Below are 14,889 nucleotides of genomic sequence, written 5' to 3'. Positions count from 1 at the left end.
AATAAATGGGAGAAAATGCAAAATAAATGGGAGAAAATTCAAAATAAAAGGGAGAAAATTCAAAATAAATGGGAGAAAATTCAAAATAAAGGGAGAAAATGCAAAATAAAGGGAGAAAATTCAAAATAAATGGGAGAAAATTCAAAATAAAAGGGAGAAAATTCAAAATAAAGGGAGAAAGTTCCAAAGGAACGGGAGAAAAGGGGAGGAAAGGAAAGGAAAAGCTCCCTGTGAGTCATGCCCTGCTCCGAGAGGGAAAAATCCGATTTTCCTGCCAAGGAGGCGGCGGGGGGTGGGATTTCGGGGGAGTTTCTGGGATGGGATTTCGGGGGAGTTTCTGGGAATCCCGGCAGTTCTGGGAACGGAGGTTTGTTCCAGCGGGAAAAGGAGATTTCTCAGCACAAGGAGCCCTTCCGGAGGCTTCTCCCAGGCACAGCAGGCAATTGTGGGGGCTCTTGTTCCCAGGCACGCCAGAGTTATTCATTTATTTTTATTTTTTATTTTTATTTTTATTTATAATTTTTTAATTTTTATTTTTATCTTTATTTCATTTATATTTATATTTATATTTATATTTATATTTATATTTATATTTATATTTATATTTATATTTATATTTATATTTATATTTATTATTTTATATTTCTGTTTCTATTTTTATTTATTTTTATTTTTATTTTTATTTATAATTTTTGTTTTTATTTTTATTTTTATTTCTATTTCTATTTCTATTTTTATTTTTATTTATAATTTTTATTTTTTATTTTTATTTTTATTTTAATCTCCAGTGCTGGGCTGGAGCTGGAGCAGCTGCATTTTTGGGGCCCTGCAGGTGATGCCAGGCTGGACGTGGCACCCCGGGTAAGGAGCTTACCCCGTGGGGCAGGGCTCAGCTCGGCCCTAAGCGGATTGGAGCAGCTCCAGGGACATTTATAACCCTGGGGATGAAGATTCCCGACCCTAAAATAAAAATAACCCCAGTTATAACCCCGTGAATAAACATTTCTAACCCTAAAATAAAAATAACCCCATTTACAACCCCACGGATAAAGATTTCTAACCCTAAAATCAAAATAACCCCATTTTTAAACCCACGGATAAAGATTTCTAACCCTAATGAATGAACATTTATAACCCCAAGGAATGAACAATTTTTAACCCCATGGATGGACATTTTAACCCCAATGGATGAATATTTTTAACCCAAATAAATAAACATTTTAAACTCCAATAAATGAACATTTTTAACCCCAAGGAATGAACATTTTAACCCCAATGGATGAACATTTTTAACCCAAATCAAGGAACATTTTAACTCCAATAAATGAACATTTGAACCGCAGTGGGTCAAACATTCACCCTCCCTTTGCCAAGCCAGGGCCGGGTGAACAAAAACATCTCCAAGGAACCCAAGCGACCAAAACCAACCCGAAATCAACGAGAGGCCGCGCGGGAGATGAACTTTCCTCTCTCCCCAGACCACGGGGCAGCGTTTCCTGCCAAGAACCCATCCCGGGAACCCAGCAGGGCTGGCCCAGGGCTCATCTCCCCCTGCAGAGCAGCTCCTGCTCGAGCCTAAAAGGGATTTTACCCTGGTGTGCCAAAAACCCATTAAGGAGCCGCCCCGGATGCGCTGGTGGGGAAGCTTCAGCCCTGATGACTTCCCCAGCCAATTAAAAATTCATTAATGAGCCGTGCTCCCGATCGATGCGCAGCTGGGCGCTCACGGGGTGTCTCCGTTTCTGCAAACAGAATTTCTGCTGCCTGAAAAAACAAACAAAAGCTTTATTCTTCAGCCTCAGCCACGGTTTGCAGTAAATGCTCTTTTCAGATAAATTGTTTGCCCTTGGTGTTGTTGTTGTTCTCCTGGAATTATCACAGTAAAGCCCTGATTTTTAGATTGATGTAGGATTAACTCAGGCCCGCTCATGGTTTCTTCCTTTTCCTGGCATGGCGTTTAAACCCAATATTTATATTTTGAAATATTTGGATGTTTGAAAACAAACAGATATTTAAACCCAAACCAGGCGGTCGGGAGCCGTTCCACGCACAGAATAAATTCCTCCTGTAGGGCAGGCCTTCCCCAGCCCCACGGGGCTCAATCCTGGATTAACATTTCTGTTTTCCCATTTCCCTGCCAGGGGAAAAAAAAAACCCCTTTAATTTATTTAAACATAACCCAGATGGATCGCAGGAGGCAAAATCCCTTTTCCGTCCAGATGTGGCCCAGGATGGTCAATCCTGGCCCAGCTGTTTTGGGGTGTGTCAAAATCATAAAATCTTGGAATTTGGGTCAGAAGGGACCTTAAACCTCCCAGGTGTGCTCCGAGCCGGCCCTGGACACCCCCTGGGAAACCCTAAAAGTTGGGAAAACCCTAAAAATTGGGGAACTCCCCAGTTCTGGTCTCTGTATATTCCACTTCTGTATCCTTACCCTCCAAAAAAAAACCCCATTCTTGCCCTCCCGTGGGATTTTTGGGTTGTTTTCCGTGGCAGTTTCAGGATTCTGGACACAAACTGAGACGGCAGGAGCGAGTTCTGGATAAAATCCAGAATAAAATAAAATCCAAATGCTGCAGCATCCCAAGATTTTGAAATCAGCCTCAACCGTGACAATTCTTCCATAAAACCATCCGTGCTCTGCGGTTCTCCAGGATTTTAACTCAGCCCCAAACCTTGATATTTCTTCCATAAAACCATCCGTGCTCTGCAGTTTTCCAAGATTTATAAATCAACCCCAGGCCCTGATATTCCTCAGAATAAAATCCAGCTGCTGCGATATTCCAAGATTTTAAATCAGCTTCAAACCCTGATAATTCTTCCATGAAATCATCCGTGGGCTGCAGTTCTCCAGGATTTTATAATCATCCTCAAACCCTGATTATTCTTCAATCAAACCATCCAGGTGCTGAGGTTTTCCAAGGCTTTATCACCATCCTCAAACCCTGATAATTCTTCCATGAAATCATCCATGGGCTGCAATTTCCCCAGATTTTATAACCAGCCTCAAACCCTGATATTTCTCCCATAAAACCATCCGTGGTCTGCAGTATTCCAGGATTTTATCATCACCCTCAAATCTTGATATTTCTTCAAAAAAAAATCATCCATGCTCTGCAGTTTTCCAGGATTTTAAATCAGCCTCAAACCCTGACATTTCTTCCATAAAACCATCCGTGCTCTGCGGTTTCCCAGGATTTAAATCAGCTTCAAACCCTGATATTTCTTCCATAAAATGATCCATGTTCTGCAGTTTTCCAGGATTTTATAATCACCCTCAAACCCTGACATTTCTCCCATAAAACCATCCATGCTCTGCAGTATTCCAAGGTTTTATCACCATCCTCAAACCCTGATATTTCTTCCATAAAATCATCCGTGCTCTGCAGTTTTCCAGGATTTTAAATCAGCCCCAAACCCTGATATTTCTTCAATCAAACCATCCATGCTCTGCAGTATTCCAAGGTTTTATCACCATCCTCAACCCCTGACATTTCTCCCGTAGAACCATCCGTGCTCTGCGGCTCCCCAGGATTTTACCTCAGCCCCAAGCCCCGACAATTCCCCGATCCAGCCCCGGAACCCCCCGGTTTTGGGGGCTCTCCCTCGGCTGCTCCGTCCCCCCGCGCCCGGGGATGCTTTGGGGTGACGCCGGGGCTTTCGGGGAGCCGCGCGGGGTTTTCCCCGGGGAAGGGGGCGGATGCCGATGATGATGATGGTGATGATGATGATGGTGAGGGATGCAGCTCCTCCCTCTCGCTATTTATTGCTGCGCGGAGCTGCGCGGCTGGATCACCTCGGAGCGAGCGGGCAGCGCCCTCCCAGCCGGTGAGTACCGGGGAAAAACGGGATGGAGGGGCTCCGGGAGGGATAAACCCAGCGGCCAGGGGGGGTTAAACCCCGGGGGAGCGGGGCTGCCTCTTTTCCTGACCAAAAAAATCGACATTTCCAGCGGCTCCTTAAAAGCCAGCGCCCTGCTCCTGCCCGGCTCTTGTTTACTCAGCCTTTACTCAACATCGGGAATTTCTTCTCCGAGGGTTCTGCCTTCCCCTGGCCGCCGGCTGCTCCCCCATTGTCCGGGGAAGTGAAAAACAAAGGGGCGAGGGGGACATTTCTAAACCCAGGGGTGACATTTTGGGCGAAATTCCGATTTAATTTCCATTTCCCAGAGCCCCAGGCCGGAATTTTCAGCCCTGGAGGGTCCGGACTCCCCCATCCCCGAGCATCTTCCCACCTCCACCTCCCCCACCTCCCCGGGGACGTCCCCAGGGTTATTTCCAGGGTTATTTTGGCACCTGGGTGTTGGTGTTTTTTTTCCCCTCCGAGGCGAAACCTCCTCCTCGCCAGGGCTGAGTAATTGCTGCTCGCAGCCTCCATTTTCCGCTGGGGGAGCGCAGGGCTCCTCCAGCGCCCGTGGAAATCGCTCCTGCCACAAACCGCCCGAATTAATTCCTCATTTCCAGCATCCGCCGGGAGGGCGAATCTAGGGGCAGGAAGGTTAAAGAATAAAAATAAAAATAAAAATAAATCCCGGCGAAGTCACTCGAGCTGTAATTTAATATTAACGCCACGGCCAGGCCATAAATAGCATTTCCCAGCAGAAAATGCAGCTCCGGGGTTCTCTTCTCCGAGAGAAATCTGGGATCTTTCTGGGGCAAAATCCCCGATTCTCAGGAGGCAGCTCCTCCAGGGCCGATGAAAATCGGTTTTGCAACAAACCACCTGAATTAATTCCTCATTTCCAGCATCTGCCGGGAGGGCGAATCTAGGGAAGGAAGGTTAAAAAATAAAAATAAAAATAAAAATAAAAATAAAAATAAAAATAAAAATAAAAATAAAAATAAAAATAAAAATAAAAATAAAAATAAAAATAAAAATAAATCCCGGCGAAGTCACTCGAGCTGTAATTTAATATTAACACCACGGCCAGGCCATAAATAGCATTTCCCAGCAGAAAATGCAGCTCCGAGAGAAATCTTCTCTCTTCTCCGAGAGAAATCTGGGATCTTTCTAGGGCAAAATCCCTGATTCTCAGGAGGCAGCTCCTTCAGGGCCACCTGAATTAATTCCTCATTTCCAGCGTCTGCCGGGAGGGCGAATCTAGGGAAGGAAGGTTAAAAAATAAAAATAAAAATAAAAATAAAAATAAAAATAAAAATAAAAATAAAAATAAAAATAAAAATAAAAATAAAAATAAATCCCAGCGAAGTCACTTGAGCTGTAATTTAATATTAACACCACGGCCAGGCCATAAATAGCATTTCCCAGCAGAAAATGCAGCTCCGAGAGAAATCTTCTCTCTTCTCCGAGAGAAATCTGGGATCTTTCTAGGGCAAAATCCCTGATTCTCAGGAGGCAGCTCCTCCAGGACTTCGGCCAGGGAGCTCATTTATTTGGGGCGAAGCTCCTGGCTTGCTAATTAGCGCCCGGATCCTGTTTATCGAGCTCTGAAGGCAATTAGAGGAGCGGCTCAGCGCTGCCAGGCGCTGCAATATCTCAAGATCCCCGAATCCGCCCCAAACCCCGTGATTTCCTCCACAAAACCATCGCAGGGCTCTGCCAGAACCTCTCTCCAACCAGGGTTTTTAATTTTTAATTCAAGCCACGGCCTGATTTTTAACCCCTCGGGGCTCACAGCGGGGAGCGACGCCTCCAAAGAAATATTAAATATTTAAATTTTAATATTTTAAAATCCCCAATCCTCTGGGTTTTCCTCCTCCTCGGCTCCTTTTGCCGGGCACCCGAGGAGCCGGTTGTTTTTCCCTGCCTTTTGGGCTATTTTTAACCCCCCTGATCTCATCCCTGCCCCCAGCGGGTGGGTGCTGCGGGGGCGAGGGAGGCAGAGAACCCAAAGCCGCTCCTCGAGCCCGGATTTTTCCACGATTCGAATCCCAGAGCTGGAATTCCTGCCCCTCGCAGGCTCCGTGCATCCCCCCCGAGCTTTTATCAGGGCCTCGAGAACGATCCCAACCCAAACCACGCCGCTTGAAGGGCCTTTAATTCCAACATTCCTGGGCTTAAAACCAGATTTTCACAGGGCAGGGGCGGAAAAAGCGTCGCCGAGGAACCCAAAGAGGTGGATTTGCTTTTTGTGGCCCACAAATCCGTGTCCAGGTGGCACCAGGAGAATTTCCGCCTTCGGCAGGGGCTCCTTTGGCCTTTTTGGCTCTGGAAAGTTCGGCATCTCCTGCCTGCATCCAGATTATTCCTGGGGTAGCTCCATAATCGCTGCAAAAAAACAAATTTAGGGCCCAAACCGAATGATTTCGTGCTGTAGCAGGAGCAGGAAGGCGCATCCAGGGATGCTGAAACACCCACCCACACCGAGGATGCTCCTCTCGGGGGATTTTTGGGGGCAGCTCAGCCTCGGGCAGGGTGGAAAATCCCTTTCTTCCCCTTTTTATCGCGCATTAAAGCCAGGGCAGCAGCGACTCGGTGCCCTTGGCACTGCCAGGAGGCAGCAAAGGGCTGTGGCAGCTCGGCCTTTTTGGTTTCTTTGGTCTTTTGAGGTGTTTTCCAAAGGATTTGTAGCCCTGGTGGTAGGGATTGTCCCTTGTCCGGATTATGCATGCAGGGGTGGGAATGGGATTTATTCCCCCCGGAAATGGGAGAAAGAGGATTTATCCCCCCTGGAAATGGGAGAAATGGGATTTATCCCCTCCAGAAATGGGGGAAATGGGATTTATCCTCCCTGGATTTGGGATTTATCCCCCCTGGAGTTGGGATTTATCCCCCGGGCAGGGTGGGACATGCCCAGAATGCCAGCAGCAAACTGGCACTCACCGAGTCACTGGATGCTGGCAAACTCCGAATCCCAAAAACGCCCGTTGATTAACAGGAATTGGGGTAAAACGCGCTGAATTTGGGAAAAGAACCCCCCGGGCCAGGCTGGGCGTTGCCCTCCCTGCTCTGGGCTTGGGCTGGATCCATCCTGGGCGCGGGTGGTGGCACTGGGTCCATCCCTGGCACGGGTGGTGGCACTGGATCCATCCCGGGCACGGGTGGTGGCACTGGGTCCATCCAGGCCCTGCCCTGACGCTGTCCTTGTCCCCGCAGCCATGGCCCGGCTCCTCGGCACCTCCTGCCTGCTGCTGCTGCTGCTCCTGGGCGTCTGCACCGACCTCGCCTCCGGCAAGAAGGGCAAAGGCAAACCCGGCGGGGGCGGCTGGGGCACGGGGAGCCGCCAGCCCAGCTACCCCCGCCAGCCCGGCTACCCCCAGAACCCCGGCTACCCGCACAACCCGGGCTACCCCCACAACCCGGGCTATCCCCACAACCCGGGCTATCCCCACAACCCCGGCTACCCCCACAACCCCGGCTACCCGGGCTGGGGCCAGGGCTACAACCCGTCCAGCGGAGGGACTTACCACCAGAAGCCGTGGAAGGCGCCGAAGCCCAAGACCAACTTCAAGCACGTGGCGGGGGCGGCGGCGGCGGGCGCCGTGGTGGGGGGCTTGGGGGGCTACGCCATGGGCAGGGTGATGTCGGGCATGCACTACAGCTTCGACAGCCCCGACGAGTACCGCTGGTGGAACGAGAACGCCGCGCGCTACCCCAACCAGGTCTACTACCGCGACTACCGCGACCAGCGCGGCCGCCCCGTGCCGCAGGACGTCTTCGTGGCCGACTGCTTCAACATCACCGTCACCGAGCACAACATCGGCCCCGCCGCCAGGAAGAACGCCTCGGAGGCCGGCGCGGCCCTCAACCAGACCGAGGCGGAGCTGGAGACGCGCGTGGTGACCAAGGTGATCCGCGAGATGTGCATCCAGCAGTACCAGGAGTACCGGCTGGCCTCGGGCGCGCGGCCTCGCCTCGCCGACGCCTCGCTGGCCGCCCTGCTGCTCCTCGTGCTCTTCGCCCTGCACTAGAGCGCCCCGCGCCGTCCCGGTGTCACCCGTGTCCCCGTGGGGTCGCCCCGCCCCGCCCCGCTCTCGCTTGGTTTCGGTGAGGAGCCCCCGGGGCGCTGCCCGGCGCCTCCGGTTCAGGCAGTGGGATGAAAATTTCTTTTTTCTGCCCCAAAAGCGGCCCCGGGATGGTGCTGGAGCCCAGAACCGCGGCCTTCGCCTCCTCCTCCTCCTCGGGGCCACCCCGAGAGGGACCAGGCAGAGGGGAGCTCTCCTCAGCCCTGCAGGAGCTTTTCCAAAAATCCTCTTTGTTGACGGGCAGGGATTGACCTCGGCCCCCAGCCACCCCCTGGGGGTCTCACAGGGGGGGTTCTCAAGCTGCCAGGTTGCAATTTGAACCCTTCCATCCTAAAAAAAAAAAGCCCCTTCCTCATGTACATAAGGAGCTGCCACTCCCCACCCTGCATGCTGCAAAAAGCCCCTGCAGCAACGCACCCCAATAAAGTCATTTTTTACTCCCTGTCCCAGCGAGGCCGAGGCACCGGTCGGTCTTTAGGGGCAGAAAGTGCTGCTGAATGCCCCAAACTCCCCCCAAAACAGTGTCACAGCCCGAGAAAAAAGCTAGCTGGGGTGCTCCGGGTGACAAGCCCCGTTCACGCTTCAGCGCCTGGACCTAAAGGACGTTAAAATGCAGCACGAAGGATTCTCAGGGGGTCGGGCGCGTGGCAAGAGACTGAAAGCTGCTGAACCACGCCGGGAAAAACGGGCCTGGGGAGGGAGATGCTTTAAAAAAAAGTCACATTTGTGAGGGATTCCTTTGCCCTGTGGAAGCAGCGGGTGGAATTCTTGCTTCTCGCGCGGACGCTGGGCTGGGGGCGAGCTGTAACACCCGTGGCGCTGCGTTTAACCTCTCGTGCGCTTTATTTTTGCGAGGCACTGAATAACACTGTCCTAAATGAGATTTATTTTTTTTCTTTTTTTGCATCGGTGTGAGCTAAGTGAGGATCTATATTATATATAAATATCTATCAGCGGAGAGAAAGGAAGCCTTTCAGGACAGCCACCGGCAAAGCAGGGCTTTGAGGTGCCCCCGTCCTTCGCGACACGCGGATGTTTTGTAACCCCCCCCGTCACGCTGCATGCCCGGGATTTGCCGTGCTGAGCCTTTTCTAAGTGTTCCACGTCTGGTACAAATTAAAACGGATCAAGCCAAGGTTGCCCGGCAGCCTCCTTCGTGCGCGGGCCCCGCGGCATTTCCCGCATTTCTGCATTTTCTGCATTTCCTGCATTTCCGCCCTCTCCTGAGGGAGCTTTTGTTCCCTTCCAGCACCAAATGTGGCCCAAACCCCAGGGTCCCGGTTAACCTCTTCTCCTCCCCTGCTTCCCCCCCGTGGCATCGCTGCAGTCCAGGAGGTGTTTTCTAACTTCTGTCTAATTCCAGTTTCTGTTCTAATAAAGGAGTTTTTACATTTGCTGTTTCGGTGGCGTTCAGCCCGACCCAAGCCCTGCTTCCCCGTGGGATCCTGGACGCTTTATCGTGGAATCCTGGAGTGGGTTGGGTTGGGAGGGACCTTAAATCCCATCCAGTGCCACCCCCGCCGTGGCAGGGACAATTCCTGCCGTCCCAGGTGGCTCCAGCCTGGCCTGGGGACACTTCCAGGGATGGAGCAGCCCCAGCTTCCCTGGGAATTCCATCCCAGCCCCTCCCCACCCTCATCCCATCCCAAAATCCCATCAAATCTCCCCTTTCCCAGTGGGAAGCCATTCCCTGGGTCCTGCCCCTCCATCCCTTATCCCAAATCCCTCCCCAGCTCTCCTGGAGCTCCTTCAGGCCCTGGAATGTGCTGGAAGCTCTCCCTGGAATTTCCCTTCTCCAGGTGACCATTCCCAGCTCTCCCTGGATCCAAGTGACCATTCCCACCTCTCCCTTCTCCTGGTGACCATTCCCAACTCTCCCTGGATCCTTCTCCAGGTGACCATTCCCAGCTCTCCCTGGATCCTGGTGACCATTCCCAACTCTCCCTGGATCCTTCTCCAGGTGACCATTCCCAGCTCTCCCTGGATCCAGGTGACCATTCCCAGCTCTCCCTTCTCCAGGTGACCATTCCCAGCTCTCCCTGGATCCTGGTGACCATTCCCAGCTCTCCCTGGATCCAGGTGACCATTCCCAGCTCTCCCTTCTCCAGGTGACCATTCCCAACTCTCCCTGGATCCTTCTCCAGGTGCCCATTCCCAGCTCTCCCAGCCCGGCTCCAGCTCTGGGCTCCCCCCAGCAGCTCCACGTGCTCCAGGTGGGCTCCCAGCCCTGCAGGTGAGGTCTCACCTGAGCGGGGCCGAGGGGCAGAACCCCCCCGGAGCTGCTGCTCTGCCCGGCTCGGTGCAAATGGCTCTCAGTGGGATTTATTTCCATTTATTTGCTGGGTGCAAATGGCTCTCAATGCGATTTATTTCCATTTATTTGCATTTCACCACCGCAGGACCCCCCCCAAATCAGGAAGGAAAAAAAAAACCTTCACCTCATCCAAAGGAAGGGGAAAAAAAAAGAATGGATTTTAAAATCCCACATTTCCCGAGATGAACTCATGGATATTTCCTGGAAGAGGCTCCCAGCACTTGCATGAACTCCCTTGGGGTGGGTTTGACCTCAGCAGCAGCAGAACCACAAATGTCTCATTTTTAACCCCAAACCCTTCAAATCCCTCCCTCCCAGCCCTGGGAAACACATTGGCAATGCTCAGAGGAGCTCAAAAAGAACATTTTCCCCTCCCTAAGGCAGCGCCCCGGTTTTTTAACCCCCCAGGGGGGTTTAGGGTGATTTTTGGAGCTCAGCAGGGAGGTCAGAACTTTCCTGGCTCTGGGAACACCCAAGTGGGGTGACACTCCGAACTCTGGTGTCCTTTAAGGACAGCGGGATCAAATTACCCCCCTGCAGTGAAGCAGAGAAATTAACGAATTATTTAATTAATTAATCAGCTCAATACTCCAAATCCTGCAGCGTGCACAGGAGCCACGCGTGGAGGAGTTCCTGATTTACCAGGATGGTAATGAACACACCCCAAAATGTAAATACCCCCCAAAATGCAAATACCCCCCGTAATGAACACACCCCAAAATGCAAATACCCCCCCAAAATGTAAATACCCCTCAAAGTGTAAATACCCCCCAAAATGTAAATACTCTTCCAAAGTGTAAATTCTCCCCCAAAATGTAAATACAATAAAATCTGAGGGTTTTTTTTTTATAGAATCTTCTCCAAATCTCTCATCACACAGCTCTCAGCATCCCCCAAAACACCTCAAAGGATAAATACAATAAAATCTGAGGGGTTTTTTTGTGGTTTTCTGCAAATCTCTCATCACACAGCTCTCAGCACCCCCCCACCTCCCCAAATAAACGCCCCCCACCCCGGCAGACCAGCTGAACACCTCTTTCCTGCCTGGAAAAAGCCGTAAAAAGAGGAATTTTGGTGCACACCGCCCGGTTCGCAGAGAGCTGGAGCAGGAACAGTCTGATTTAGGGCTTGGCGTGCAAAGCAGGAGCGCGCACCTCGGCCGGGGCTGCTTCCATCTCTCCGGATAAACAGCTCCATCTCCCGTCCGAGCCCGGCCGCAGCTCCAGCCTTGGCTTTACACGGCTGAAAAAACCCAAAAAATCCCCGCTCCAAACCGCGGCTGGGCTTTGTGCCGCTCCGGAGCGGGGAAACGCCTGGATCTGGCTTCACCCCCACCCGGAGAAGCGCATCCCCCTCCGAAATTCCCATTCCCAGCGCCAAGTTCGATGGATTTGGTTGAGATCGGAGCGTGTCTCAAGGCCAAGCTTTTATTGCGGGGCTGAGGCCTCCGGCTGGCAGCCCCACGGCCCCGTCCCCGCGAGTGCCAGCGCTCCTCCGGGGGGAAGGGAGCGGCGTTTGGGGCGGCCGTGCCACGGCAACCCGGAGCCGAGCGGGGCCGAGCTCCGCAGGTCCCGGCAGGGCTGCCTTTGCTCACGCAGGTCCTGTCCCGGGTGGGATCCATCCGGTACCGGGTGGGCTCGCAGGATGCCTCCGGTACCGGGTGGGGCTCGTGGAATCCATCGGTCCCGGGTGGGTTGGCAGGATCTCTCCGGTCCTGGGTGGGTTCGCAGGATCCCTCTGGTCACGGGTGGGCTCTCAGTATCCATCTGGTCCAGGGCGGTTTTGCAGGATCCATCCGGTACCGGCTGGGTTCAGAAGATCCACCCGATCCCGGCTGGGGCTCGCAGGATCCCTCTGGTCATGGCTGAGGCTTGTGGAATCCATCGGTCCCGGGTGGGCTCGCAGGACCCCTCTGGTCCCGGGTGGGCTCGCAGGATCCACCCGGTCCCCGCTGGGCTTCACAGGATCCCTCCAATCCCTCCGGTCCCGGTGGGCTCGCAGGATCCACTCGATCCCGGCTGGGGGCTCGCAGGATCCGGCCCCCGGTGCGCCTCCAGCTCCGGCCTCTCCCACCTCCCCAAGCCACATCCACTCCCCCAGGAAAGTCAATTCTCTCCAAACGCCGTCCTCGTGTGCCCGGGGGTGCCCGGGGGTGCCCGGGGGTGCCCGGGGGTGCCCTCAGCGCTGCAGCCCGTGGCTGAGCAGGCAGGCTGCCGATGCCAGCAGCAGGGCGAGCCCGAGGCCGGCTCTCCTCTCCGCGGGGGCTCTGCTGGGGGCTCCCCGCTTGCCCCCCAGCTCGGGCCAGCCCCCGGCGTGGAACCCCCCCGCTGCCGGCGGCTGCCTCGCCGCCGGGACGCCGTGACCCAGGCGGGACGGCCGCGGGCGACCCAGCAGCCCCACGCCGTACCCGGCGGCGGCGCCGGCCGCGATGGCTCCGGCCACCTTGGAACCGCGGCCCGGGGCGCCGCCGGCGCGGGACACGGCGCGGAAACCCCCGCGGAGCCCCCCGGGCCCGGCGCTCCTCCCGCCGGCCCCGCGGCGGCCGCCGGCGGCGTCGCTGAGGAGGGCGAGCAGCAGCAGCAGCGCCCAGCAGCAGCAGGCGAGGGGCCGGGGCCGCATCCTGCCCCACCTGCGGGACAACGGGGGCGCTGAGAGCGGGGCTCCCTGCCCGGAGAGGGGCTGGGACCCCGCGGGGATGGGGAGCGGCTCCTCGCGGGGGTGGGCGGTGGGAGGTGGGGCTCACGGGTGACCTCAAAGGGCTTTTCCGACCTTTGCGAGGCTTTTTCAGCCGTTCTGTGGGTCTGGGGTTCTGCGGGTGGCACAGGCAGGGATCAAAGCCCCAAACTTGGTGTTATTAGCACCCAGCTAACCTCAGTGGCTTTTATCTCTATATCCTGTCTCTATTTATCTCTATTTTACCTCTATTTATATCTCTATATTATCTCTCTATATGTCTCTATATTATCTCTATATATGTCTCTATATTATTTCTATTTATCTCCATATTGTCTATATATATCTCTCTATATTATCTCTATTTATATCTCTATATTATCTCTATATATATCTCTATTTATATCTCTGTATTATCTCTCTATATGTCTCTATATTATCTCTATTTATATCTCTATATTATCTCTATATATATCTCTATTTATATCTCTGTATTATCTCTCTATATGTCTCTATATTATTTCTATTTATCTCTATATTGTCTCTATTTATGTCTCTATATTATCTCTCTCTATATATATCTATATTATCTCTATATATATATCTCTATATTATCTCTATATTATCCCTATTTATCTCTCTATATTATCTCTATTTATCTCTCTATTATCTCTATTTTATGATTTATTCATATATTCATTTATTGCCAGGTCACTACGCATTATAGACCATATAAAACAGGTACCAGTTTGTGGTCAATAACCACTGATTTCTGATAGAGACCATTAATACATAATGACAGACAATCTTGTGTATTATATAGTATTATATCATTATATTATTAGGTTATATTATTAAATATTGTGCTATTTTGCCATAGGCTATTACGTTGTTACACGAACAACTGTTGCGTTATTTTATTCTACATCGTGACATTAATAAGTGCGCTATTATTTTATTGCATTTTAATGCATTTATGCCTATTTTATAGACGGGATTGATACGTGTTAATGCATTCCAGTGGCAGAAATCCCTCCCCATGACAAGGGGCCGCCCTGGCTGACCCTCAAGCCCCCTCCCCACCCACCCCACCCCACAATTCTGTATTTTAACCCATTATTTCACATTTTTTACCTCATTCCACGCTTCCAACAAGCAGCGAGCGTGCGCCCCCCAAAATCCCCCAGCTCCCCCGGGAGCGGGATGAGATCCCCCCTCCCCGGGGCTGAGCAAACACATCCCCTTTGTGCCGAAGCTGCTGAGCCATCGCGGCCCCAGAGCAGCCCCGGGAGAGCCGCGGCCGCGTTGACAAAAGCCCCGGGACAAAGCAGAGCCACCCCCCCGGGCCGTGGCATCCCTGAGTCAGCGATTCCCTCCCCGCTGGAAGCTGCCAGGCCTGGCCCCCCCTTCCTGCCCCGTTCCAACCCCAGCGCCCCTCCAAAAAAATGGGAATTCATTTAATTTGCCTCGTTTTCCTGCCCCACTCCTCACAGCTTTTGGGGTTTAAAGAAAGCGCTGAGAAGTGCCACCCCCCCTTCCAGCTGTTGGCACAAACACCGCAAAACCGGGCGGGAAATGCCATAAAAAACCCCAAAATGAGGATTTCCCCCTTCTGTTCTTCCCCATCTCTCTAATTCCCCAAACTTAGGGATCCAGGGAAAACCCCGGGGCTGGAGCATCCCGGGACCGCTCTCCCCACCCCAACCTCCAGCTCAGCTTTGCGCCCAACAAACTCCAATTATTTTTCTCCTCTCCCCGCACCCAATTCCTCCTCTTTTCACCCCCCCAGAATGCCGGGGGCTGCCCTTACCGTGCGCCGGGGCCGCCGCTGGCTCTGCCCGCCTGGGCTGGGCTGGCTCGGGCTCTTCCCGCAGCATCGGCCGCCGGTCCTGCCCCCGAGCGGGGAGGAGAGCGGGGAGGGCCCGGGACGGGCCCGGGACAGCCTCCGGGAGGCCAAAACACACCGGGCTTTACCTG

The 14,889-nt window shown here is 52.9% G+C and overlaps 1 protein-coding gene across 1 annotated transcript; it reads left to right on the top strand.

The window, feature by feature from the left end:
• Nucleotides 1-3,521: 3,521 nt before the first annotated feature.
• Nucleotides 3,522-8,256, top strand: LOC119710904 (prion protein). The gene is made up of 2 exons (XM_038160433.1): nt 3,522-3,828; nt 7,057-8,256. Exons 1-2 carry the CDS (start codon nt 3,741-3,743, stop codon nt 7,869-7,871), a joined length of 903 nt encoding a protein of 300 aa, XP_038016361.1. The 5' UTR covers nt 3,522-3,740; the 3' UTR covers nt 7,872-8,256.
• The last annotated feature ends 6,633 nt before the right edge of the window (nt 8,257-14,889 follow it).

This window comes from Motacilla alba, chromosome 22, assembly GCF_015832195.1.
Source record: "Motacilla alba alba isolate MOTALB_02 chromosome 22, Motacilla_alba_V1.0_pri, whole genome shotgun sequence".
Lineage (NCBI taxonomy): Eukaryota > Metazoa > Chordata > Aves > Passeriformes > Motacillidae > Motacilla > Motacilla alba.
Note: the sequence above shows the minus strand (reverse complement) of the source record. Positions and strands in the feature narration are given on the sequence as shown.

Coding starts and splice junctions, on each gene's coding strand:
- LOC119710904 (XM_038160433.1), top strand. CDS start 3,741: ATGCAGCTCCTCCCTCTCGCTATTTATTGCTGCGCGGAGCTGCGCGGC. Junction 3,829..7,056: donor GGGCAGCGCCCTCCCAGCCG/GTGAGTACCGGG, acceptor TTGTCCCCGCAG/CCATGGCCCGGCTCCTCGGC.